General features: G+C 42.7%; 1 protein-coding gene and 2 long non-coding RNA genes across 36 annotated transcripts; 1 reads left to right on the top strand and 2 right to left on the bottom strand.

Moving 5' to 3' along the window:
- Positions 1–3,472: 3,472 nt before the first annotated feature.
- LOC123188763 (uncharacterized) lies at positions 3,473–7,897 on the bottom strand. 11 transcript variants are annotated; one of them, XR_006495190.1, is made up of 6 exons: positions 7,437–7,897; positions 7,098–7,174; positions 6,596–6,684; positions 5,059–6,508; positions 3,887–3,996; positions 3,473–3,780 (listed from the first exon to the last, which is right to left on the bottom strand). XR_006495190.1 is itself a non-coding variant. In XM_044601004.1 (6 exons), the coding sequence occupies exons 1-4, from the start codon at positions 7,738–7,740 to the stop codon at positions 6,394–6,396; spliced, it is 585 nt and encodes a 194-aa protein (XP_044456939.1). In that variant the 5' UTR covers positions 7,741–7,897; the 3' UTR covers positions 3,473–3,780; positions 3,875–3,996; positions 6,277–6,393. The 11 variants fall into 11 exon arrangements, 7 of the variants coding, with proteins under 7 accessions (XP_044456939.1, XP_044456935.1, XP_044456938.1 ...); XR_006495188.1 differs by having other exon boundaries at positions 3,887–5,121; positions 5,232–6,508; XR_006495187.1 differs by having other exon boundaries at positions 3,887–5,464; positions 6,277–6,508.
- A 1,746-nt stretch (positions 7,898–9,643) lies between these two features.
- Positions 9,644–12,476, bottom strand: LOC123188762 (uncharacterized). The gene is made up of 2 exons (XR_006495186.1): positions 11,885–12,476; positions 9,644–11,132 (listed from the first exon to the last, which is right to left on the bottom strand). It is a non-coding gene; the product is annotated as an uncharacterized lncRNA (long non-coding RNA).
- Positions 12,477–13,166: 690 nt separating this feature from the next.
- Positions 13,167–22,282, top strand: LOC123188760 (uncharacterized). 24 transcript variants are annotated; one of them, XR_006495164.1, is made up of 10 exons: positions 13,167–13,402; positions 13,486–13,561; positions 13,769–13,970; positions 15,179–15,219; positions 16,090–16,166; positions 16,519–16,720; positions 17,343–18,095; positions 18,251–18,470; positions 18,868–21,984; positions 22,058–22,282. It is a non-coding gene; the product is annotated as an uncharacterized lncRNA (long non-coding RNA). The 24 variants fall into 24 exon arrangements; XR_006495185.1 differs by lacking the exon at positions 22,058–22,282 and adding an exon at positions 16,274–16,353 and having other exon boundaries at positions 13,174–13,402; positions 13,769–14,716; positions 18,868–20,124; XR_006495175.1 differs by lacking the exon at positions 22,058–22,282 and having other exon boundaries at positions 13,183–13,402; positions 18,251–18,765; positions 18,868–18,915; positions 19,864–20,124.
- The last annotated feature ends 2,610 nt before the right edge of the window (positions 22,283–24,892 follow it).

Genomic DNA, 24,892 nt, shown 5'->3' with positions numbered 1-24,892 from the left:
AAGGTCATGGTCAACAAATTTCGCCATGTGTAAGGGCATCTCCAACGGCAACCCACAAATTACCTCCCGCATCCATCTAGGGGGGGGGGGTCATCAGTCCATGGACACGGATGCGCGAGAACGCTATCCAACGACAGTTGCATACATTTTCACAACAACTCAAACTAGCCGGATGTAATTCGATCAAACAGGGCCGGATTCAATATAAACAAGATGGATTTCATCTAAACATGATAGATTTCATTACGTTTACATCAACTAATAGGAGCTCGTCCGGTTAGGCCTAATGGTCGTCGGCGCCCGTTCCTCGTGTCCGGCCATGAACCAAGAGAACTGAAACTTCACCGTCTGCAACTCCACCTCAGCGCTCTCCAGCTCCGCCTCCGTAACCTCCTTCTTCGAAGGACCGGGAAGTGAAGCTGTCCGCCTCCATATCATCGCCAAGCGACTAATTGGCCGAAGATGCTCAGCCCACCAAGCTTGGCGTTGACGGGAGGGGAGGAGCAGTGGCCTTCCTGGGACCAGAATGGTGGCGACCCACCGTGCACTACTCTTCCTCGCTGTCGGCGACGCCCGCGGACGTGTCTCCTTCTTCATGGTGGCGACGGGGCACAACCTCGGTGTTGTCCACCTCCTTCTCCTCGGTCTCGCCGAACACCACCTCGCCCGCGTCGTAATCGCACTCCTTGTTGGCGGTGGCCACCCGCTGCCGGTATCGCCAACGGGTGAGGCGGATCTCGCGGGCGGAGCAGTAGGACTCGAGCAACGCCTCCTGCTTCGCCAGGTCTGTGTCCGGCGTGACCGCCCTACCGGCGGTGACCTGCTCCTCCGCTTGCAGATGCTCCTGGAGGAGGTTGTGGTTGTAGTTGGCATCGGCCTAGGCCTCCCAGAACTGCTCCACCCGCACCATGTCCATATACTGGGCACGGGCCTCGCCGATGGTCACGGTGCAATGCACCGGCGAGGGTGCAGCTGAGGAGGAGGGTGTCGCGGAGGAAGGGGGGAGGGCGCTAGCTTGTGGTCGGAGGCGTCCTCCATTTGCACGTCCTCCGGCTGCCTGCCGGCCTGCCAATCGGTAGCAATGGCCGCCATGGCCTTCTTCTGCTCCGATGTCAGCCCGTCCCAGAGAGCTTTGGCGGCAGAGGGATCCATGGCGGGGAGCGGTGCGGAGAGGGATGACTATGTCTATGGCTGGGGCACCGAGGCAACGGTTTATATAGCACCGGTGGGTGGGAGAGGGACGGACGGGTGGCGCCGGAGGAGACGCCTCGTCAACCGCGTGCCATCAATGCGTGCGACGGATGGACGGACATACGATCGTCGTGTCATTTGAACGCGCGACAATTGCATGCATCGGGAAGCGGCGCAGGTGACGCTCTCTTGGCCGGCACGTCGCTTCAATGCCGACGCGAGTGAGCGGTCGCGTCCGCTCTGCCAGGCATGAATGCGGGCGTTGACGCTCTGGAGTGACGCTGACCGAAAACACGCGGGAGAGGGAGGGTTTTTTGATGGGCTAGGATGGTCAACAACTGGCTTGGGATCGGTCTGGACTCCCGCAAACCACCCTCACTTTTGTCTCCGGTTTACGAGAAAAATCGCGTCCAGACCGATATATGACTGCATTGGATGGCTTCATCGGTCCAGACGGTTGCAGGAGGTTTGCATATCGACGTTGGACCTAAGCAACCAAAGAACCAAAGCATGGTACTAACTCAAGAGAAAAGCTCACTAAGGATAACACGGCAGGTTAAAAGAAAGCCTCGTTTCTTCTCCACGTCCTCCACTTTTTATTTTTTGTGTGGTGTGTGTGAACTGCAAACCCCTTCACTCATGCTCAGCCCTCCCAACACAAGCTACACCCTGATGCGAGAGCATGAGACAATATCAAGCAGATAATGATGAAAAGCTCCAATATCTCCGAGATATCACCCCTTTTCCACTAGAATGCGTTCATGCTGTTTGATTCATATTCTTATTTTAGTAGATTACACGTTTTAGTATTTCCTTCACAGAAAAGCATCATCGATCATGGAGGTGCCAACTTTTAGCCCCTTCACGTCTTATTTTTTTAAAGAATCACCGGGGGAATAGTTCTCCCACCTGAATATATTGTCCAGTAATGCCAAAGTCAGGAGTAGTTATCCTCTTGGTATTTAGCTGATCCAGCATATAAGCGAAACCAGACCAAAAACCTGAACAAGTTGATCGTGTTTACGAGGAAAACCGGGCCAAAAACCATATAGTAACAAAGTAAAAGAAGATGAGAAGAAATTGATGCCTAGGAGGACGCACAACCTAGTTAGCAGACAAAATGACCATCATCACGAAAGACTGAAGTAGCTGCAGGGTGCTGTTGAGGGATCACAATACCAAGACTTTGCAAACAGCCTATCGCACCACACCGATGTGCGTACCAAAACCCCACAACATAACACAGGAGCATCCACAATCAACGAGTGCCGAACCTGAACATGAACCTTGACTGGTAGCTCCGTCACAAGAAGTCAAAATGTTTAGCAAGTTGGGGAGACATTGCGCCCGGCATGTGCAAAGGTGAACCGAGACAACACTAAGAGCCCGAAGCTCGCTGCAACACAAGAGCAATCATGGGAGGGCCTTGAGCATGCACAACGACATGACATCACACCACGTGATGGGCAGCCGAAGAGTAACACATGCGGAAGAAGAACACATCACCGTTGACCCCAAGCTAGTCGCAACACCACTACCTGATACACCAAGCCGACCTCAAGCTCGCCGGCCGTCAGTAGGAGGTAGGAGAACTAACCAAGAAAATGGGCAGTGCTAGTCCCTTCCACGCTCTCTCAGTCATGCAGGCCTCCTAGCCGCCTCAGGGCAGAATAAAGATCCTTATTGGAGATCTAAATGTGTCCGGACCATTTAGCCTAGACATCTGATGCGGGAATAGGGATTCGTGTTGAAGATGCCTTCAATTGTACTCCCTCTATAAACTAATATAAGAGCGTTTAGATCACTATTTTAGTATTCTAAACGCTCTTATATTAGTTTACGGAGGGAGTACCCAATTATTTTATGAAGCCCTCAATTTTAAAGACATACCAATATATACAACCTTCTCTATAAGGCAATAGTACTAATTAGTTTGCGTCCTTTTCTGATTCAACTATGCCCCAAGGATCAAGAAGAAGACAAGAACAATAATAAATTCCTTGGTTAAGCAATATGAACACATTTTTCTTTTGCATGCACAAACATACGTCACTATCTAGATAATACTCTGCACCTTGTTGCAGGAATGTTTTGTGATATGTTTCAATGCAAACTGGCAATACAATTATACAAATGATTGGTTGTGTTTGATTAATGGACTTTTATAACTACCAAAAGTTCGGATTTTAGCAATAGGCAAGAACGATCTTTACTTCACTCTAATTATACTAGTAAGCTCGCACGTGCAACACACGTCTAAATTCAGACGATAAGTACATCCTTTTGTAAAATATTCGTGCGATTCCTAACTTAGTTATTTGAAGTGCATTGTTTGACAATTTATGATGGTTTGAACAGTGGGCAAAAAGGGATCTTCAGACACGAAACAAGATGTCTGAGTCGACCAAAACAGAATCCACAAACTAAGATAACATCATCCATAAGCTGCCATAAACATCTCATCGCTTCTCCTCTTTCTCCCATCGGCAGCCTTCTTCATCTGGGCTCCCAACTGGTGCTTGTTCGTCACGTCGACACGGAGCTTTACCATATGCATCTGCATTCGCCGCGTATGTAATCGCCCTGGACCTTGGATGGCCATAGCAAGCTCCTCTTTTAGAATTGGATAACCAGCCCTCGAGCAAGGGAGGTGTAAACATGGAGAAAAAGAAACATAGCATACTTGCGAGCACACCTTGGGAAGATGTCTCTTCCAGCTGGGCCTTGTATCTTGAGCCACCAGTGACATGTTCTTGCGGCGCTGGTCTTTGAAAATTCCAATGGTCGGAACAGCATAGAAGAAACCTTGTAAAACAATAGACGTGTAGACTAATGAAACTGATTGATTTCTGATGTAACCATTTTTTAAAGGGGACATGGTAACACAAAACACATGTTTCCAAAGATCAAAAGGAGTCAAAAATTATATAGAGGTGTCTTCATAGGTTTTGCCGGTGTGATAGCGATGAAAAATTTGTCTTCTTGAAATACGTACATATGACATCTTCCAAGAAAGAAATTATTTATGTACTTGCATTTCACATGCCGACCAAACCGTCATCTGGCTTAACTGAAGTGGCAGCACTGTTCGACACAGGAAAGACTGTTTGCACATAAGGGTAGTTCTATGTCATACTAAACCACAGTTTAAGCATAATATTGATATGTTGGTGTGCCCAAGAAAAAGAAGTGCAATGCATGTCTTTCATATAAAATTCACAATTTTATTAATCTTGCATGTACAATTTATGTTTTTGATTGATATGCACTCCGTAAAAGAATACAAGCTCACTAATAATAGTCTGATCGTATCTCTTATGCAGAAGCTGAAACTAATGTTTGGCCCTAGCATACACCATTAAGCACCTGAAGTCATTCTTATTCCAAATAAAAGCACCGTAACTGAAGCAACCAACAAACTAAACTCTAGAACATCAATGGATAATCAGATCAATCCTTCTCTAAAGCTCGCAAGACAGAAATGTCAAATTCTAACCTAGTTGAAAAATACTGTATAGGGTACATGGTCCACCCACCTAATAAATATAATAGATCGGCATCATTACGTCTAATATGCAATAAATTATGCACCAAATAGAATTCGATAAAATCCAGTAAATCTAATTTTTCTCGTTCCATATATTAGTTTTTTAGATATAAGAGGAGAAATATTCCATGGATAGTTAAAGTCCTCACTCAGGCTTAGAATTAGAAGAAACAAACATTAGAACTGCATTTGCTCGATGCTTGAGTGAAACCTTGGTTGTTACCTCTCCCAAGAAAAGAAAAAGAGAAGATACCAATAATCTGGATGCGGCATCAATAGCACGGCTGGAAAGTATATATAGATGCAGTTTCAAGACTAACCATTTTGCATTGAAGTTTGCAAATAAATCATTTCCATGTTTGAAAAAGGGAACTTGTAAACATCTAAACCAGGAACAAATGTTTCTTTAAGATTTAACAATAGCAGCAGAAACCCTGCAGCAAAGGAATAATTCTGATGCACTGGGATAAAAAATTCGGATGTACTTCAGTACCTTTTCATATTTAGGTGAGTGAGTAGAGAGACTAACACACAACCATAAGCACACGTATCCTCATTCCGCAATTCAGAGCCTAGTTACTTTATGAGCCAATATATGCATCAATTCAAGATCCTCCGGTGTATAAACTGGTACTTTCAAATCACATTGCAGCTTTTTGTTGAAGAAACAATTTGCACATTCAGTTACATCGGCATGAGCGTCGGTGCAGCTGACATCGTGCTCTCCTAATAGCCATTTATGCAGGGCGAAAAGTTGCATTACAAAAAGAAATAGACATCGAAGAAAGTATCATGGGTTGAATCAAGATGTCAACATGTGGCTGCAAACTTGCAATTCCTATAGGATTTAAACAAAAAATAACATATATTGCCTAATCGGGCCAGGCGTCGCAGCGGCATTAGTCCATGATATGGAACCCGCATGGAGTAGGCCCAGGGAGCGGTGGCGGCTGCGAGACGGGGCGACGGCATCGGTCTGCTTGCCTCGGTATATATAATTTGGTAAAATTGTACCCTCATCCTAAACATAGGCTCCTACAGAACATCCATTTCTAATTTTATGTATAACCGAGAGCCATTTATATGCCCAAATCTGATCTTAGAAAGAGTATGGATCAGTTTTAGCTCTTACATATATATACCTAAATTAAGCAAGCATTCAGATATTACATTCGTTTCCAGAGCAACATAGGAATAGTTCTTAACTCTCAACCAAAGGCTTTACCATATTTTCAGGGATTTGCGTGCAAACTTGTTTAGTCATCAATCCACAATATATGCATTTCTATTTCTTTGTAACCCTTTTGTTTTCTTGGCGCAACAAAAATTTATAGTAGGGCCATGCCTTACTGTTCAGGGTAACAAAAAAATGTCAATCTATTAACCAGTGTACTCAATCATGTTTGGAAATAATGGTACATAGGATCTGGGTCGTTGGTTCTTTTGGATGAATTGGTAGGACCTGGGCTTAATCTAAGAATTTAACAAATTGTTTATAAACAGAATGATCTTGCTTTTGGAGAGTTGAATTAGCTCACCTTCACGCAGGAAAAAATGACGTGTTACAATCTACAGAGCTCCCCTCGACTATAGAATCCAATTCACTGGCCTCGATCGCTCTGTTGCAGTTCCAACCAATCCATCAACAGTGAGCTCTAACAGAGTAACATGGAAATAATCAGACTGGGTGGTTTTCTTCGAGTGATGATGATGACACCGTAGTAAAATTGGTTTTTATCAATACTGCAAAAGAGGGGGTACTTCTTGTGCCTGCAGGAGTTTTCAGATAGCAAGCATGAGTGCAAAAGGGTAACGATCATGGAGGGCATGCAGTCTTGTGGAGTTGACAGAGATTACTCATCGTGAGAGCTTGGATCCAAACAATGCTTCAACTTGCGATTAGCATGCCTCATTTCTTTCATACCAGGTAGATGAAGTTGGTTAACCTGCATATACACATGTTGAAATAATAGAAGCAATGTCAAAGGTACTGATAACGGCATAAATGCTTAAATACCCTCCTAACCAGTGGCATATGTTCAACCAAGCACCACCTTGGTTAATCTTTTTTTGTAACACAGAGTGTTCATGTAGACCGGTGAAATGAAACACATAGCTAAAGAACAATTATTGGTGGGACTTTACATGATTATGTTATAAACTGTACTGTGCCAAGCTAGGTAAACATTCTTACCAGGTGATTGATTGTGCTGAATATCTTAAAAAAATGTTCGACCAGACAAACAAAGTGTTGCCTTGAAAAAACACTTTGCAATTATCTATATTAGCATCATGAAACACAGAGTTCCGACAAATTAAGGTCATAAAGATTAATCATATTATTTATAGCTTAAGCTACCTGTCCAGGAGTATATAGAAGAGGTGCATCAGTCAACATCATTGTCTCAACATGAGAATTCACAGTTTGATCCAATCCTACAATACAAACATCTGATGCATAAGAGGGCAGAAATTTCTACACTGGTGTCAGCCCACCGAGCAAAAGTTCCAATGCAAATTCTAGAAAACAAATAGAACTATGCATAACCAGGAACTGTAGATCGATTGCATCGGAACATTAGAAGGGAAGAAATTTGCATCAAATTGCAGGATGTGCAAACACCTCCTGGTTTGCACGCACATACCTAAAAGTCAGAAATTTGCAAACGAAATTTGTAAGGAAGGATAATTGGAATACCAGCGGATAATCCAAATCGACCTCCGCCGTCGTCGTCGGGTGCGTGCGACCTCCGCGCGCCGTCGCCTTCCAGCCTCCCCGTCCGGTGCGTGCCGCCTCCTTGCGCCGTCGCCTTCTGGCCTCCCCGTCTGACGCGTGCGGCCTCCCGCCGTCCCCATCCGGCCTCCCTGTCGGGTGCGTGCAGCCTCCGTCGTCGCTGTCCGGCCTCAGGTGCGTGCGACCTCCGCCGTCCGGCCTCCCCGTCGGGTGCGGCCTCCGCCGCCCGGTCTCTGGTGCGGGCGTGCGTGTGGCTTCCCCCGTCCATGCGCAGGAGTGAAGGGGCGGCGGGGCCGAGCGGGTGGTGGAGTGAAGGAGCGCGGCGGGGCTGCTGGCGAGAAGGGACGGCGGGGATGAGCAGCGGGTGCGGGGGAGCGAAGGATGGTGCGGGAGAGAGAAGACGCACGATATGTGTGAGCGGTTAGTGAGGGCGACAGAGGACGTGCGGAGAGAGATGGAGGGATTAGCGTTTTCTAAGTGCGTGGTTGGTAGCGTTAAACACAGAAAAATTATGGGCCATTAGATCTTGTTAATGGATGGATCTAATTGTTTGAATCTGCCATTCTCTTTCTTTTATAGTGGTAGTAGATACATGCATGTATTAGAATGACTAGTTTTTCTTTCACGTACACTCCAGTCTTCACAAAAAAAATCGTCTGGACAAGATCTTCGAAACTATATCCCATGTTGATATGTTCTGAAGACTTTTTTTCGGACCAAAAGTTACCACATCCGTGCTACGTGAGTTATCATATCAGTTATACATAAGTTACCGTGTCATTTACACAAAAGTTTCGGGGGTATGTTTTCAACAAACTTTTATCCCAGGGGTCAGAAAGTGATTATGATATTTGCAGTGAGTTATCAACTTTGTATGTATATTACCATGTTGCACAAAAGTTATCGGAGTATCTTTTTTAATAATTTTCATTCTCTCGGTCAAAAAATTACCGCGATATTTGTATATGAGTTATCAGCTCTTATGTGTGTGTATTATCATGTTGTTTACACATGAGTTATTGGGATGCATTTTTAACAACATTTTCCCATGTTACTCGCTCATGTTATTTACACGAGAAGTTAACACTGGTATGTTTTCAACAAAAAATTTCATGTCAAAGTTATCGTGGTGTTTTATCTAAGTTATCAGGACCGAGAGCCTATATTATCATGTTATTTACACAAAAAATTATCAAAGTATGTTTTCAATAACCTTTTTTCATGGGTCAAAGTTATCGTGGTGTTTGTACCTAAGTTATCAGGTACGGAAGCCTATATTACCATGTTATTGACACAGATGTTACCGGAGTATGTTTTCAATAACTTTTTTCTATGGGTCAAAGTTATTGTGGTGTTTATACCTAAGTTATCAAGTCCGACAATGTATATTATCAGGCTATTTACAAAGAAGTTATCGGTTGTATGTTTTCAACAAAAATTTTCATGGGCTAAAGTTATCGTGGTGTTTGTACCTAACTTATCAGGACCGGGAGCCTATATTATCATGCTATTTACACGAAAAAAAGTTATCAGAGTATGTTCTCAACAACTTTTTTTCGCGGGTCAAAATTATCATGGTGTTTGTACCTAAGTTATCATGTCCGGGAGCCTATATTACCATGTTATTTACATAGATGTTACCGGAGTATGTTTTCAACAACTTTTTTCCACGGGTAAAAGTATTAGTGGTGTTTATTCCTAAGTTATCAAGTCCGGGAGTGTATATTATTATGCTATTTAGAAAGAAGTTATCGGTTGTATGTTTTCAACAACTTTTATCCACAGGGAAAAATTATCATGGTCTCTGTACCTAAGTTATCAAATACAGGAGCCCGATGACATGCATTGGTTGCATGCTCCTGGCCTTAAAATGGAGAGAAACATGCTACCATAATGGGAGCAAAGATTGCGTGCTTTCATTTCAATCCTCTTAATTTTTCAGCCCATTATTTACTTTCCTCGGACATGGTAGAAACTAGATGATGCCCCGCGCGTTGCTACGGGTACACTTGTATCTACTACCCCTATAAAAAAAAGAGGGCGGAGAACCAAGTCATCCTATCCATCCAAACCTGCAATCTAAAGGCCTACATCTCTACTACTATTAAACAAGTAAACATATTCTTCACTATGCCCACCCGGTTAAACGTACACAGGCCAGACAAGACAAATTACCACCCCAGGATCAGGCATCTAACCGTCCACATAAAAGTCAGACCTCCCCTGTGTACGTTTAGCGATTTACATTAACGGACGAAACTCTGCCATCGATCGAACAGTTCCACCTACCCCGCAAAAAAACAACAGACAGTTCCAATCAACTACAGAAAATTTGCCATAATTAACGGGAATAAACACGTCTGCCTCACAATAAATGGCTAAACTTATGGGAATCAGCTCGATCTGCCTGCCTTTGCCAACCTGGACGTACGTCGCAGCCGCCCAGCCTCTCCTACGCCATCGCCGCCATGCATAGCGGACGACGCCCGCGACGAAGCGCTTCTAGCCAATGCAGGTGCAGACTATCCTCTTGCGCGCAATACGTGGCCAGTTCCATCCCAGTTAATCTCGATGTCTTCTTTGATGTCGCCGTTTAGACGCACACTACAGTCAGACATCGGTGCTGCCAAGCCACTGTTGTGCCCTCGCCACCCAGCCACTGTTGGCCATCGTCGCCTTCCACAGTCGCCGACATCAGCGCCGACAAACTCCTCAGGCAACGCACCTGCCTGCACCAAAGGAACATGGTATGATTTTACAGGATATTCAATTGGGTTAATGTGATGGGGCCGATCAGTTCCTGATTTTATAGGAAATTCTATTTAACATAATGTGCATACTTCATTACTTCCCTAATCCCTATCAAAGTTGCATCTTTATAACAATGCTCTTCACTCTCAAATTTGCATATTTACAACAGTGTGATGATGAATGCATCAATTTTGTACAAACCATAATAGATCTATTTCCTATGACTTCAACATGAATTTTAACATTGCATCAAACTGGAGCCCTCCATCATATTGTTTTAACAGTATAGTGCTTGAATTGGTATGACTGGATGAATAAAACCCAGTCAGTATGATCTATTTGTAACTTGGTCCAATAGAGTGGAGAAGAAAACCCAGTCCAAGAATATGCATTTTCCTGTACACAAATTTGGTCATCTTCTATTATCAAATCTGCATATCAGATGGCTGCAGGATAAGTATTGCATGATAAACAACAATATGAAACAAAACATATAGGCTCGGAAACAGTTTGGATTTTACAATAGAAAATCTACTAAAGTAAATTCAGGTAGAATCAACAGCAGAGCTAGGATTTGGGAACAGGGTAGTCCTCCAAAATTAAGTTGTTTCTATTAAAGAGACGCTATGATGTATCACCTTTGTCTAACTGATGCATTCAACAAATAACTGGTAAATTCAGAAATTATGTAGTAAGTACTTGATCATTTTGGCCAAACCAAATCCAAGACTATCATGAAGTAAACCTGTCAATTACTTGTTCTGTACAACGCTCAAAAGCTTCGGGTTGATGTATATGGCAGGCAGGTATGCCTCCCCATTCCCATCTTTGTGTTCAGAGTTCCAAAAATTTAGGATCGAACAAATTCCCTGACTCTTAGATGGTCTTCAATATCCATTTCTTGTAAGCCTGCAAACACACTTCTGATGTAACCAGGGGTCGGGGACAACAAGAAATATATCTAAAAGGTTGTGCTACATCATGAATATCACTTGTGTAGCTGCCGTAAGTAGTACTGAAGATGCCAGAGATGTTTATGGACTTCTAATAAAGGAAGTTATTCCAAGAAAAGGAATTTTTGAGGTTATAAGCTCTTTTAGCCAACCATCGCCCTCTATATGACAGCCATAGCATCATCATTATCCTACATTATCAATTATTCACTCTTCAACCTGTATTATCCTAGAGTCATACATACTTATCCTACTATGCTTCTCTTGATCCTCTTTTATTTGCTATAAAGCTCGCATTTGGGAACTTCTAAAAACATGCTTTCACTTTTCAAAAAAGAAGTAACTTTCTTTGGCAGGATGAAGCCAAATCAACCTCATCCGTCTTGGTCCCTAGCGCCCCTAGCCACCCAGATTTCAAATCTACCTATCAATCAACTTTATTGCAGCATGGTTGCCTCAATAATATTAACTAACTAAAATCCCCACTCATAACAGTTGCTGCAACCAAGTTAAGAACGTCTAATCGAACAACTTCTAATTTTTCTCCCTAATTCTAAAATGACTCTCATGCTTAAACTAGACTACTGAGCTACCTATGTATATTCAGGAATGGGTAGAAATTAAGGATTAGCAGAAGTGGGTAATGGCGAGTATCTCAAATCAGAAATAAGCATATATGAAAGCCGAAGTGGGGAATAGATCGTCTACCGGCACCGGCTTGCACTTGCAGGGGACCAGTCACCGCGGCACTGCTGCCGCACATGGGCATTGCACGGCGCAGCGCAGTCGCACGCACAGGGTGGTGGGAGCCGCCGACGAGCGAGATGGAAAGGAAGGCATCAGCCGCGGAGGTTGCGACACATGATTGCCACAGCCGCCGATCTGGTGGAGGCAAGTCCCGCGCCTCCGCGTCGGCCTTCGTCCGGCGCCCAGCGACCATACCGAGCTCGAGCGGATCCTCGGGCACTTCGGCGACCGATTCGAAGAGGAGGGGCTGAGAAGAGTGGGAAGAGTGCGAGACCTCGCGCCGGCGGTGGGGACGAACAGGAGGGGCGGCTTGAGGAGAGAGTGAGAGAGTTGTGGGCTTGTGGCCACCATGGAATAAGGAGCAGTGGGGAGACAGTGAAGGGATAAGGGAAGGTAGGTGACGAGGCGAGAACTGAGAGGGGGCGTCCGGTGTGTCTTTTTCTTTTACCTTCTCTTTTTTTAGTTGTTTTTTTAGCCTTTTTTGGTCAAGTCAGATATAGCATCTGGTGTTGTCCAATTTAGTTTTTTTTACCAATAGATGAATTGAATGATATTTCCGCTTCCATATATTTTTTTAACGGTAAAAATGATGTCTGATGTGCACGAGGTATATATATTTACACAATAGATGCATGTCAGTCGCCTGACTTTCGAATTCGGGCCAGTCGATTTTGGTTGAAGGGAGAAACAGGCGAAGAGGAGGAGGAAGCTCATCGGAGGGGAGGAAGAAGCTCACCGCAAGCTACCTCATCATCTATCTTAGGGTAGGGGTGGGGGAGGCAGCACGACAGTAGTGGGGGCGGCAGCACGACAATGATGAAGATTCCCGGGGAAAAAACAGACGAGGCCCGGGGGAAGAGGGATGGCCAAGGGCGGTGGCGACACGGCGGTGGGAGGAGGTTCCAGGGAGGGCCGGGCGGTGGTGGTTGGCGGTCTGGCCGGTAGTCCGTGGGATGGCTGAGGGAAGAAACTGTCTGAGGTAGAAGAAAGTCCCGAGGTTTAACAAGGGATCGTGTTGTTCATTTTGCATCGGATGGCCGGGAAGAATCGGTTGCCCAGTTTAAATTTCCAGTCGATTTATACTTGGCCACTCCTATATTTTTATGTGTATATGCCCTTATTGCATATAAATGAGTACAATTTATGTGTTAATGAATATGTACGTTGCACGTGCACGTTTACTAATTCCTCTAAAACATCAAACACGTTTTATACTTTAATTACCCACCAATGTCATTGTATTAACCCGTTCCCAAAAAACCCACCGCACCACGACCTTTGCCCACCGCACGCACGCACGAACCCCCACACGACGACCTTTCCCACACCCCGCACCTCCTCCTCCCAACGACCAGAGCATGGTCGGGCCTTCGCCGCCGGCCGCCGCCCGCCCATCCACGGTCAAGCCTCCGCCGCCGCTCCACGGCCAAGCCTCCGCCGCCGTTTGCAGCCGCCATGGAATGCCTGGATGTCGTCAAGGTCCCTCTTCTCCTCTCCCAACTGGACTTGATTGTTTTGGATTTGGCGGCTCCCCTCACTCACACCCTCCCTCCCTGATGCAGATGCACGCAGGTGCAGCACCTGCAACGGAACGGAAGACCACCGATGCTCTGCTCTTGAGACAACAGATGCACGCAGGTCAGGTCACAGCAGGGAGGGATTTCTGCGAATCTACATACAACTTCATTTAATTTATTAGTACTTGGTGGGTGTGAGAAAACTGAAATTTTTAGATGCATGCTTGCTTGGATGCGTGACACACAACACTGTTTGCTCATCTCAACTCTGTGTTTTTGCTCTGTACCAACATCTTCTGAACTTTGTCTCTATTCATGAAAATTGTAGAGGCTAGATACATACATAGCAATCGTCAGGCTCCAGTTTTGTACTGACCACTCCAAGGCTTGTTCAACCTGGTGAATCTTTCCTTCATCTGCATCGTTTTTCGCTTCAGTCTGTACATCCTCGCCCTCCGCCCACCGATCCTATTCTCCGCCGCCCGCCTTCCTCTGCTCCTCCTCTGCCGCCAACGATCTCATCTGAGCCAGTAAGTTTTCTTTACATTCAAGTGTGCATTGTTTGAACAACATGCTTGTGGTTCTGTTCTTTCCACACAAGATAATCTGATACATACATGATCCTTCTGGTTATGATTATTTTAGTGCATACATACATGATTCTTCCACACAACAGGAACAATTATTCTGGAACAATTGCCGTATGTGAATTATCATGATCCAACGCCAATGCCACACTCAGCGCTAAAAGGGTTACAGTTTATGAGGACATATTGAATTAGTGAGGATTTCATAAATTGTAGTCCAAGCAACTCAGACATTTGAAGTTTTGTTGCTTACCTTCCCATCCCATTGTGTTGATATGCTCCTGAAGTTGCCTAACTACAGGAAAGGAGGCCAAAGTTTTGCTATATTGGGTTATCCACAATAGTATCGGCAGCGATGTTTTGTTTTGTCACAACTACTCAAATATATAATCTAAATAATCTAAATATATAATCTGCACATTGTAGTTTGAGTTAAAAAATACCACATTGTAGTTTCAATTAATTTTTTTTAAAACCCACGTGTTTTGTTGTTTCAAGAGATTGAGTCATGGGCTGTGAGCAAGCATTATATATTGACATGAAAGGTAGATCTATTTAGATCATGAAGGTTTGCGCACCGTGATGCAAAGGCCGTATGCATCGACGAGGCGAAGGTGGGGCTTACCGGGATGGGTTGAGAGGAGGCAGTGGAGAGAGGAAATGGGAGAGGCGGATGGTGAATATAGGAGGTGAAAAAGGATGCATCTACTTAGTCCTTCTGTTGAATGCATAAAAGGCACCCTGCAGCCTCTCTGCTTGCAAAATAGATGCTCTCTGCTTGGTACACTCATGACATTAAACCTTTCATCTCCAGTTAGAGATGCAACTTGATTTGACCTAAAAAATTCTATTTTTGAGTATTACCTTCTTCCACACCTCTGCAACATCTTCTGAAGCCTCTACTCTTAACCAGTCTGCTGCTATCACTTTCTTAAATTTTATACGGGAAAATAATTTAGTACTTTTTAAAAAAAAATTGTGCAAGCTAATATGTTTCAAGATTCATGAAACATATGTTTCAACATTCAAAAGTTTACATAAAAACCATATGCGGCAAAACTGAATGACATTTTAAAATATATAATTTTGACAGAATGAAAAAAAATTCAGTTTCCTCTTCCTCCCTAACTACGCATACTTTATTTCTACAGGTACAGAATATTGCCACTCATCAACATCTGCAACATCTAAGGTCCTTTTCGTCACATATTCATATTTACTTGAGATTCTGCTTACTTTGTTTGCACCATTTAATAATTGAGCTTCTCAATATTGCATGAATATTTCTAATGATGTACGATGTTCCCCATTTCTTTAACATCCCTGGCATGTGTGTGCTCCATTAGTGAATGACAAATTTCTGAATTTTTGTGATGAACAATGTTTATGTTCATTTAGGCAGCTCACCGGCATCCATCATGGTTTGCTATTTTAGAATTAATCAAGATTACCTTTCAGGCTTCTTCCGTTGCCTAGCTAATTCCCTCCTTGTAGGCCATGTTGTGGTCTGAAATTGAACGTATACATATGATCCTGGTTTTTCTACACCGCCAACTTTACTATTGATTACTCCCAGAACCTTAAGTTGATCTGAATAGACATAGCGAAGTAGATGCAAACTTCAGGATAAAAGCATGTATATCATGGAATGATAGGAAGAGGGCTCTGAGCTAGACATGTTGATTATACTGTTTAATGTTAGCTCCATCAATACTGATACATATACGATTTCCTGTTGTAAATAGGTAAATATTTTGCAAGTAATGTAATTTGGTAAATAAGCTAAAGTATTAACCTTACTGCTATCTCAAAGTATGATGCGATTATTCAGTATCCATTGCCTGATATAGTCAGTCAGAGGCATCAAATCAAATCTCCCTTAAATGATTAAATCATTTAACTGCACATCACAAGTATCAGCCTCCATCTGCCACCAATATTGCAAGAAACAAGGCATGCTGATCTAATAACCATCTTTATATATATTTTTAACCTAACAAGTGAGCTGATGATCAGGAAATCATGTTTAACTATCACTAAGTGATCCCATTTCTTGGCTCAGTGAAGTGATTATGTGGATCTTGTGAGGAAAACAGATAGGCCAATAAGCCTGGGAGGTTGTCTACAGTCACTGGCCTGGTATGTGACCTGCTTGCATCTTTTCCTGATTACCTCACAACTGCAGTTGTCTACGTTTTATGTTAACCATCATTTTATCAATTTAATTCTCGAGTTTGTTTCTCAAGCAAGACAATCCACCAAAGTATCACCCACAGTCCCGTGAAGAAAAATGAGACACACTGTTCTTGCAACTTTCCGTTTTTAGGTGGGATCCCTTGTTGAATTGTTGAACTTTCACATGGATTAGCCTTTTCTCCTGAGACCCTCTCCTGAATATTAGCTAGAGTTCTTTTTAATAGCTTGGTATGCCAGCTGTAAAATATGAACTGATAGCACATGAACTTTGTGTATGTTTGTTACTCTCTTTTAGGCCTTGATGCATTCCAGTCAGAGAAGGTGATGGAGACCCTTAGACAGCTTGCAGAAGATGGGCACACGGTCATATGCTCTATACACCAGCCGAGAGGCTCAGTCTATAGCAAATGTGATGACATTGTGCTACTCTCAGAGGGAGAAGTTGTATATATGGGGCCGGCAAAAGAAGAACCTCTAAAATACTTTGCGTCATTAGGGTTGTTATTCTGTCATCACTTACATTCCTATCTGTCATTTGGTGTTCTCTAAAACATAATATTTTACATGATTTCCACATATCTCAAATGTATGTACTGCACTTATTTAATTTATAATATAGTTAGCAGGGCTAAGTAATACCAGGCATAGATTGGATTTTGGTAACACATCTCAGTCATTTTGTATTTGACACTGTAGCATGTCACGATCGATTGTTATACACATGGATGATGGATATGGTGATGTGTCAACATTTTAGTATTATTCATGTGGCCAACACGGTACTGAAGCAATTGTTACATAAGTAGGCATACAGGGAAGTACTCCATCCATAGACATACATTGGTCCTTCATGTTTTCAGCAGTTCAGGTTGTATTGTACGTCTGATTTTTCACACTTGCTTCAAGCTTAAGTAATTTATCATTTGACTATATGTATCCTTGTTAGGAGAGCCCTGAAATCGAACATTCACGATGCTGGAATTTTTGCACAGTTATTTTTAGCTGTTTACTCCGTGGAACATAACTCACGCCTATTTTAACTGCTTTGTTTTCAGCCCATATCTTATTCTGCACTTGTACTATTACTGATTACTAACTTGAGTTTGTTTACTTCATTAGGTACCAATGCCCAGGTCATGAGAACCCCGCTGAGTTCTTGGCTGATCTCATTTCCACTGATTATAGCTCAGCTGAAAGTGTACAGTCATCACATAAAAGGATTGAGAACCTAATTGATGATTTTGCAAATAAGGTTCTAATTACTGAATTTAACAGTCCAGTAACACAGTCGGAGGGCTCTGAATTTTCTACCAAACCTGCTCAGAAGTCCACTAGCAAGCAAAGACGTGGTTGGTGGAGACAATTTCGTTTGATATTCAAGAGAGCATGGATGCATGTTTTTCACGGAGCCTTGTCTGATAGTGTCTTCCAGCTTTTTTCCTACTTCTGCCTTGAAATTCGTTGATAGGTTATTTTGGCGTGTGTGTTTAGCTTAAAATAAACCGGACCTATACTGTAGCAAATTCAGGGGATCTATCTTTTCAATATTTACTGTAAGTTGACACTTGGTGGCATGTTGTGCTTTCACCAACTCTGTGGCTGATGTAGCTGCAACATGTAACTACTGCATGAAATGTGTAAGTAAACCAAGTAATTTACCTGAGCTTAGCTGCCTGAAATCTAAATGGTTGTTTACCTGAAGATTGACTATCTATTAGTTGATTCTGAGAAGTATTTCAGGCTTTTTGTGATGGACCAACAAACAAAGTGAGAGCAAGAATGTATGTTACTTCAACAATTATATTTGGATCAGTGTTCTGGCGAATGGGGAAAACTCAAACTTCCATACAAGATAGGATGGGACTTCTTCAGGTAGAATGTCTTGAATCTATGGAACAAACACATTCTGATATTTGATTTATCTTATAACTGTTCCCATTTTTTCTTAAAGAACAGTTTCTCTAAAAAATGCCTGAGCACCTCCTCATATCTTATAACTGTCTGTTTTCTTTCATTTCATGAGTTAGGTGGCTGCCATAAACACAGCAATGGCTGCTCTGACAAAGACGGTGGGGGTTTTCCCGAAAGAACGAGCTATAGTTGACAGGAACGTGCAAAGGGTTCCTATGCACTAGGACCATATCTCTCTTCTAAGATGCTGGCCGAGATTCCGATTGGAGCAGCATTTCCATTGATATTTGGATCCATTCTCTATCCAATGGCTAAACTTCATCCTACAGTTTCTAGGTCAGTATTATCCTCACATCAAAGTTGAAAGTGTTGCGCGACACCATAGTCCATGCCACATGGTAGAATTTGGCATTGGTTTAGCTTATGCATATTCCTAACAAATATTTCATGCGCCGTATTCTTAACAAATATTTCATGCATAGTGTTGAGCAGGTGAATTTCTACTTTATGTTTCTAATTCTCTTTTTTTTAATGTTTCCATTACTTTTTATTGAAATCTGCTCAATGGGATGAGAAGTGGACCTTTGACTGGAACTATTTTTTACTATTGTTTCTCCAATTTTCCATTCAGGTTTATGTTCCTCACATAACAGCATACATCAAAGCGTGTAGATCTATTTTATAGAAGTCAGTGATCCAATCTTTCTAATGCCTTTTCTTTATGTGGATGCAGCCATTCTTGGAAGAATGCAACTGCAGCTTAATTGGAGTTGAACTGGAGGTAACATTTGGAATTACTTGGAAGTTGGAACACAAGTGGAGTGTGTTATGACGATTGCTCAAAGGAACTTTGGTCATATTGCTTGACAACATGTCAATCACTCTTCTGCAACTCAGATAAAAACAATTTGAATTAAAAAAATGCAAAATCGAGTTTGAGTTGATAGGGTATATATAATATCTGAAAACAAATAGAAAACATGCCAGTGTTCCGAGAATGCAACATCCCAGTCCACGACAAGAAAAAATGATCAGCTAAATTTCTTGACTCATAACAAGAGTCAGTGGCTTGCATTCTCCCAAATGCTTTGTATCATTTGTTGAAATTCTAGACTCCTTTTATTCCATATTGTTGATATCTATGCAACTAGAGCAGCTAAATTATTAAGTGTTTTTTAGTACACCTGATCAAAAACAGTTGTTGACCTTTTGCGAGTGCACCTTTGCAAATACTGGTAGAAAGTTGTGCATCTGTGCCTGCCAAGCTGTAACAGGCAGTGTTCACAGGCTGATATATTTTTTGATTCGGTGATTTGATTGATCACAACCCGACCAGCACAATGTATCTTCTATGGCTTGCACTTTATGTCCACATTTACTATAGTGATGGACTATCTAAGGCTCAGCAAAATTTCTACAAGAATACAACTTTCGCTGAAAGCCTATTCTTATATTTGTTTCTATTCTCAACATTCATTTTTATTTGTGTCCTCACTGCGTTCTTCCTTTCTAGGAATCAGGTCTATATTTTTTTTTACCATTCAAGGCATATGTGCACACAGAAGCCGTTTTGCATGTATCTGAATCTTCCTGTCTGGTACTTGTGCTGGGAAGCAAAATGTGAAAACAAAAACCAATACATCCAGATTGTGCATTATTTTGGTGTGTTTTCAGTTTCCATAGCTTTTCATATGAATGTGAATATACATGCCATATTTTCTATTGCAAGGTGCCAGAGGACATGTTGCAGAGAGTATTACCAATTACAATTCAAACTTACTGGAGACAGTTACCACTTGCAATTCACATTATTATGTATTTGGTTTGCTCACTCTTTATCCCCTCGTACTTGTTGATGGTATTGCTCATACTATACTTTTGGCCAACATTGCACGCATGATTTCTAGCAAAGAACATGTGTTATTCTTGTTTAAATAGGGAACATGTGACATTCTTTATTTTTATTTGAATGGGAACATTTTTCTGTTAAGAACATTTTGTAAGGCCATCAAAGATGCACGTCAAAGGAGTAAGGCCATGCCCTTTTGGCCGTCCAATGGAAAGCAACAAAGTGAAACCATTCTATGTCCTAATTTTTTCTTGCTTTAAATACTCTTAGCTTTAGCTATATCAGTCAATACGTGCACTGAACGATATGATTACTATGATTTTTTTTTTGAGAATTTACTATGAGTCTATTATGAATGGCATTGAGTGTCATTGTCGTATCCTTTTACTGATTTTTCTTTATGGTAATAATGATAAAAAAGAAGCATATTGTGGTGTATGAAATATTATCGTACTACAAGATAATTTTATATTTTTATACCATTTCCTCTTTAGTATACATGTGTTATATACTTTTGATTGACTTCAATCAGACACGCAAACTGTAGACTTGGACATACGGTCACTTGTTACATACATTTATTAATCTTTAATATTATTTGCACCTTCTTCATTTGTCCTTGTGAATTAGTTTTTTCTTCTACTAAAAACACTATTATTTAGTGAAACATGTGTAGATAATTTTCGCAAAAAGAAGAAACATGTGTAGATTAAAAAAATTCACAAAAAGAAGAAACATGTGTAGATAAAAAAACTATGTAAAACTAGACAACTATTTTCATAATTATTTTGTGGCAATTAAGACGTGTGTTGCACGTGCAAGCTTACTAGTATATTTCTAAAGAACTCTCAGATAAATACATGAACATATATCGAGTAATAGAGCAAGAGTTAAAAGGGTAATCTCTTGCCAAGAACGCAGTGCTTTGCCTCTGTAAAATTTTGAGTTTGAAGTACAAATGCAATAATGGTGTACCATTTTTTAAAAGCGTGATCCAGCACCAGTAGAGTAGGTAAATTAGACAATCTTTTCACACCTTAGCCTAAGTTGCTAGCTTCACACTATTTCTTATGAATAAAGATTCTGAGATGGTATAGAGTATAATCCATGCAGATATTCCTGGAATAACTAACTTGGAATTGCACTAACTAAAACAGGGAGGAATTGTTAATGTAGGATAAAGTCAATCCTGGTTCAAAATTTAACCTGGGCAGAACAAAAGCTAATGCCTGCTTCTTTTATTTTGTTGTTTGGAACAGCGTCATCATCTACTCTTCATAGGAACAATAGAGAAATATATAAAATTTATAACTCTAAATCACCAAAGAGGGTAGTTGTCTCGGACTGAAAAAGCTACCTGTTCATTTTTCCATGCCAAGCTATTGTACCGTACTATATTTAATCCATCATCACATTACACTGGAACAGTTGGAACAAAGAGATACAGAAATAATGGCACGTCATGTAGCCATTAGCATTGCAACAAATTGTAAGATGCAGATATTGAAGCACCCTACTGTCAGAAATAATCCCACATTTTGTAGCCATCAGCTAAACTCAATCAGATAGTTTCCGCATAAATGTAACTGAAAAAACCAACCGATGTAACATGCATTATTGATTGCTGCAAGATATAAAGAAGGATTAACACGCCATGCATTAGATGGCAGAAGGCTAAACATAACAAAAATAGTAGAAGCGAATCCTGAAAGGCACATATGTATGGAAGAAATAGGATTCGTGGGAATACGCAGGTAGAGGAATACCGTGTGGTACAACACATCAGATTGAAGCCCTTGCAATTGTTGGTCTGTTCAGGTCTTGAAGCAAAAGGACTCCTAATAATATTCGCTACCAGGTTGTTCCTCTGTGGCCGAAAGGAGACCCGGGTCGGTTGTCCGGGCGAGAGCGAACCAAGGTGCGGGAGAGCTGTCGAAGGCAACTGGACCAGCAGCCAGAGTCGGAGTCCATCAGCAACAGGACAAGGTTTCTGTAGAACAGGTTACAACATCTTGCCAGTTTTTGTTTATGCTTATGATTGAACCGCTGCTACTGATTAACAACGTGCATACAGTAACTTCAGAGACGCGAGAATGGTGCAGCGGGAACATAGGTAATACAGTAACTTATGTAACTTCCGGACAGGATGTGAAGGGGATCACCGGTGTGGGAGATGCGAAGGTCGAACTCGAGATGTTGATGTAGAGGTTGCAGCCGAGGCCAGCTTGGTCGGGGCGGTTGATGATGATTACGTTGTCTTCCGCCGCCGCCAGCTCCATCACCATCGTGACCTCCACCCCCGGCCCGCCGCCGCCGCGCCCCGAAGATCTCCTCGCCATCGGCATCGCCTGGGATCCCGACCCAGATCCTCTCCTCCCCTCCCCCCCTTCTCTCGCATGTTCTCGTTGGTTTCATGGCTGAGTGTATTTTTCTTTTGCTGGACGACGGTGGTGTGAGGCCGGAGCCGAGGCAGACCGGCGATCGTTCCGAAGCAGGAGAGAGGCGATTGCCACATAGCCGCCACAACCACCTGGAAAGGACTGGATTTTTTCTGGATGGAGAGAGGGCTCGATGGATTGAAATTTGAGAGACCCGAGAGCACGCTCATTATATGGACATGGAGCAAAGGGCTCATGTGAGAGATGAAGGGCCTATGGGATAGTGGATGGAAGATGGAGAGGCCCTGGTTTCGTCTTCCATGTTAAAAGAGTGGGATGAAGCGTCGGTACAGAGAAGAAGAAATCGTTTTAATTTTTTTTAAGGAACTGAAATCGATTTAATATATGGACCTATTTGATGACATGGACAGCTTGCAACGATGTGGCACATCGATGATGTGGACGGTGTGCATGATGAGAGAATAGGAAGTAGTGGGGAGCAACTTCTTAAGAATGGTAGATGGAAACAAGACAACGAGACCTACTACTATAATGGAGAGACAAAATAGTGTTTTTAATACTATATATGAAAACTGCCTACTGTACCCAACATGCTATTTAAAAGCATGAAATTGGGGGGTAAGACAACAAAAGTAATTTAAGTGAGCTGGTTAATGGGCCATAGCTTAGTTACGAGATACTCAGGTACGAGTCCAAAGGCACCCCACACACACATCTAATTTATTTTCTATTTTTTTTGGTGTAGATGCAAAGGAGAAGTTATACGATAAAAGAATATGTAACATGCCATTTAGCACAGAAAAGAGTTAGCTGGGTTGGTTACCGGTAGGAGAATGCACACAGCAGGTGCAAGGATCGGATCTCACTGCTGCTCATTTTTTTGCGAAAAATGAAAAGCGGGCGGAAGGTGGAGCGCTAGAGCCGATCGACTCGTTCGGATCTATCGACAAGGTGAGAACGTTCGGAAATTACAATTCCCTTTGATTAATATATAGATATAAAATATTAAACAAATATAAACAGCGTAATAGAGTTCAAATTATCATCCATATTTGCATGTTGAGGTGAGTCTTTTTCATGCATGTTGCACCATGAGGTGACATGCTTACATGTTTGAGAGGATTTTGTAAGTGGGTGCTCTCAAAATTGACCTGACCTGAAATTTGTCCACCAGGGAAACTATAAAAGGAAGGTGAAACCCCGGGTACTTATCCATTCCAGATTCCATAAGTGCGCCCTTTTTTTGAGAGAGAGAACGTCGGCATTTATTGATTAAGCAAACAAGTTACAAAGAGTCTTCCGGATACAATCCGGAGCAGAATGAAAAATACATAGACTCGAAGAGTTCAAACTAGATCTAGCTAATACATGAGCTAAAACATTGCGATGCCGATGAACATGCTTGAAAGTCACAGACGAAAGAGCTCCAGTTGTCATCTTAATATCAGCAACAATTGATCCCACAAAGGAGCGGTCACGGGATGAAGAATTCAGCCTTTGCACTACAGAAAGGCAGTCCGAGTGAAAGATCACATCAGTGTAGTTCTCATCTCGAACCAACCTCGCCGCCCGTCGAAGAGCCCAAGCCTCCGCCACTTCAGGATCAATAACACCATTCAGAAGTTCAGAAGCAGCAGCTATGCATTGACCGGAGTGGTCCAGAACCACCACACCAGCGCAAGATTTACCCAGCTCCCGTGAAACAGCAACGTCCGAAGAAACCAACAGCGTACCTGGCGGCGGCGGAGACCACATGGAGCTGGAAGCAGGGGTCTCACGCCTAGTTGCAGAGGTAGGCTTGTACAGGTGCTGGAAGATCATTTCCAAGTAAGCACGCGCCCTTGCAGCCGTGCGTTGGGGATGAGAAGCTTCAGGTTCATTCCTAGCAGAGTTGCGTGCCTCCCATATATGCCAAAAGATGACAGTCATTATAGTAGCATCACGCTCGGCAACGCAAAGGAAGATCGAGACAGCTTGATCCCCATGGACCCTTTGAGAACATCCCAAATTGCTCGAGCGTGTGCACAGAACAGCAGTGCATATTCAACACTCTCCTACTGGCCGCAGAAACAACAGTCGGTCCGCGTCGGAACCTGGCGTCGAAGCATTTGCTCACCCGAAGGCAAGCAGTTGTGAGAAAATCGCCACAGCACGATCTTCATTTTGTTTGGAGCCTTGACTTTCCACAACTCCTTCCACAATCTCTCCTCTGAATGCCACTCGGAGTGTTGGCCCTTACCATTGCAGCTGCGGGATGTCAGGAAGCCAGACGTCCTCGCCATGTTGTAGGCAGACTTAACAGAGTACTCGCCCAGTTTGGTAAATGGCCAGCGAGCAAAATCAGAGCTGCCAATGCTGCAGATTGGAACTTGGAGGATTTTGTTGGCCACATCATCCGAGAAGAAGGCCCTCACTGACTCCTCATTCCAAGTCCCACTTTCCTCATCAAGCAAACAGTGGACTTTGGCTGAAGCAGGTATGGGGTAAAGAGGCCAGAGAAGTGCAGGAGG

This window comes from Triticum aestivum, chromosome 2A (assembly GCF_018294505.1).
Source record: "Triticum aestivum cultivar Chinese Spring chromosome 2A, IWGSC CS RefSeq v2.1, whole genome shotgun sequence".
Classification (NCBI taxonomy): domain Eukaryota; kingdom Viridiplantae; phylum Streptophyta; class Magnoliopsida; order Poales; family Poaceae; genus Triticum; species Triticum aestivum.
This window is presented reverse-complemented; position numbering and strand designations above follow the sequence as displayed.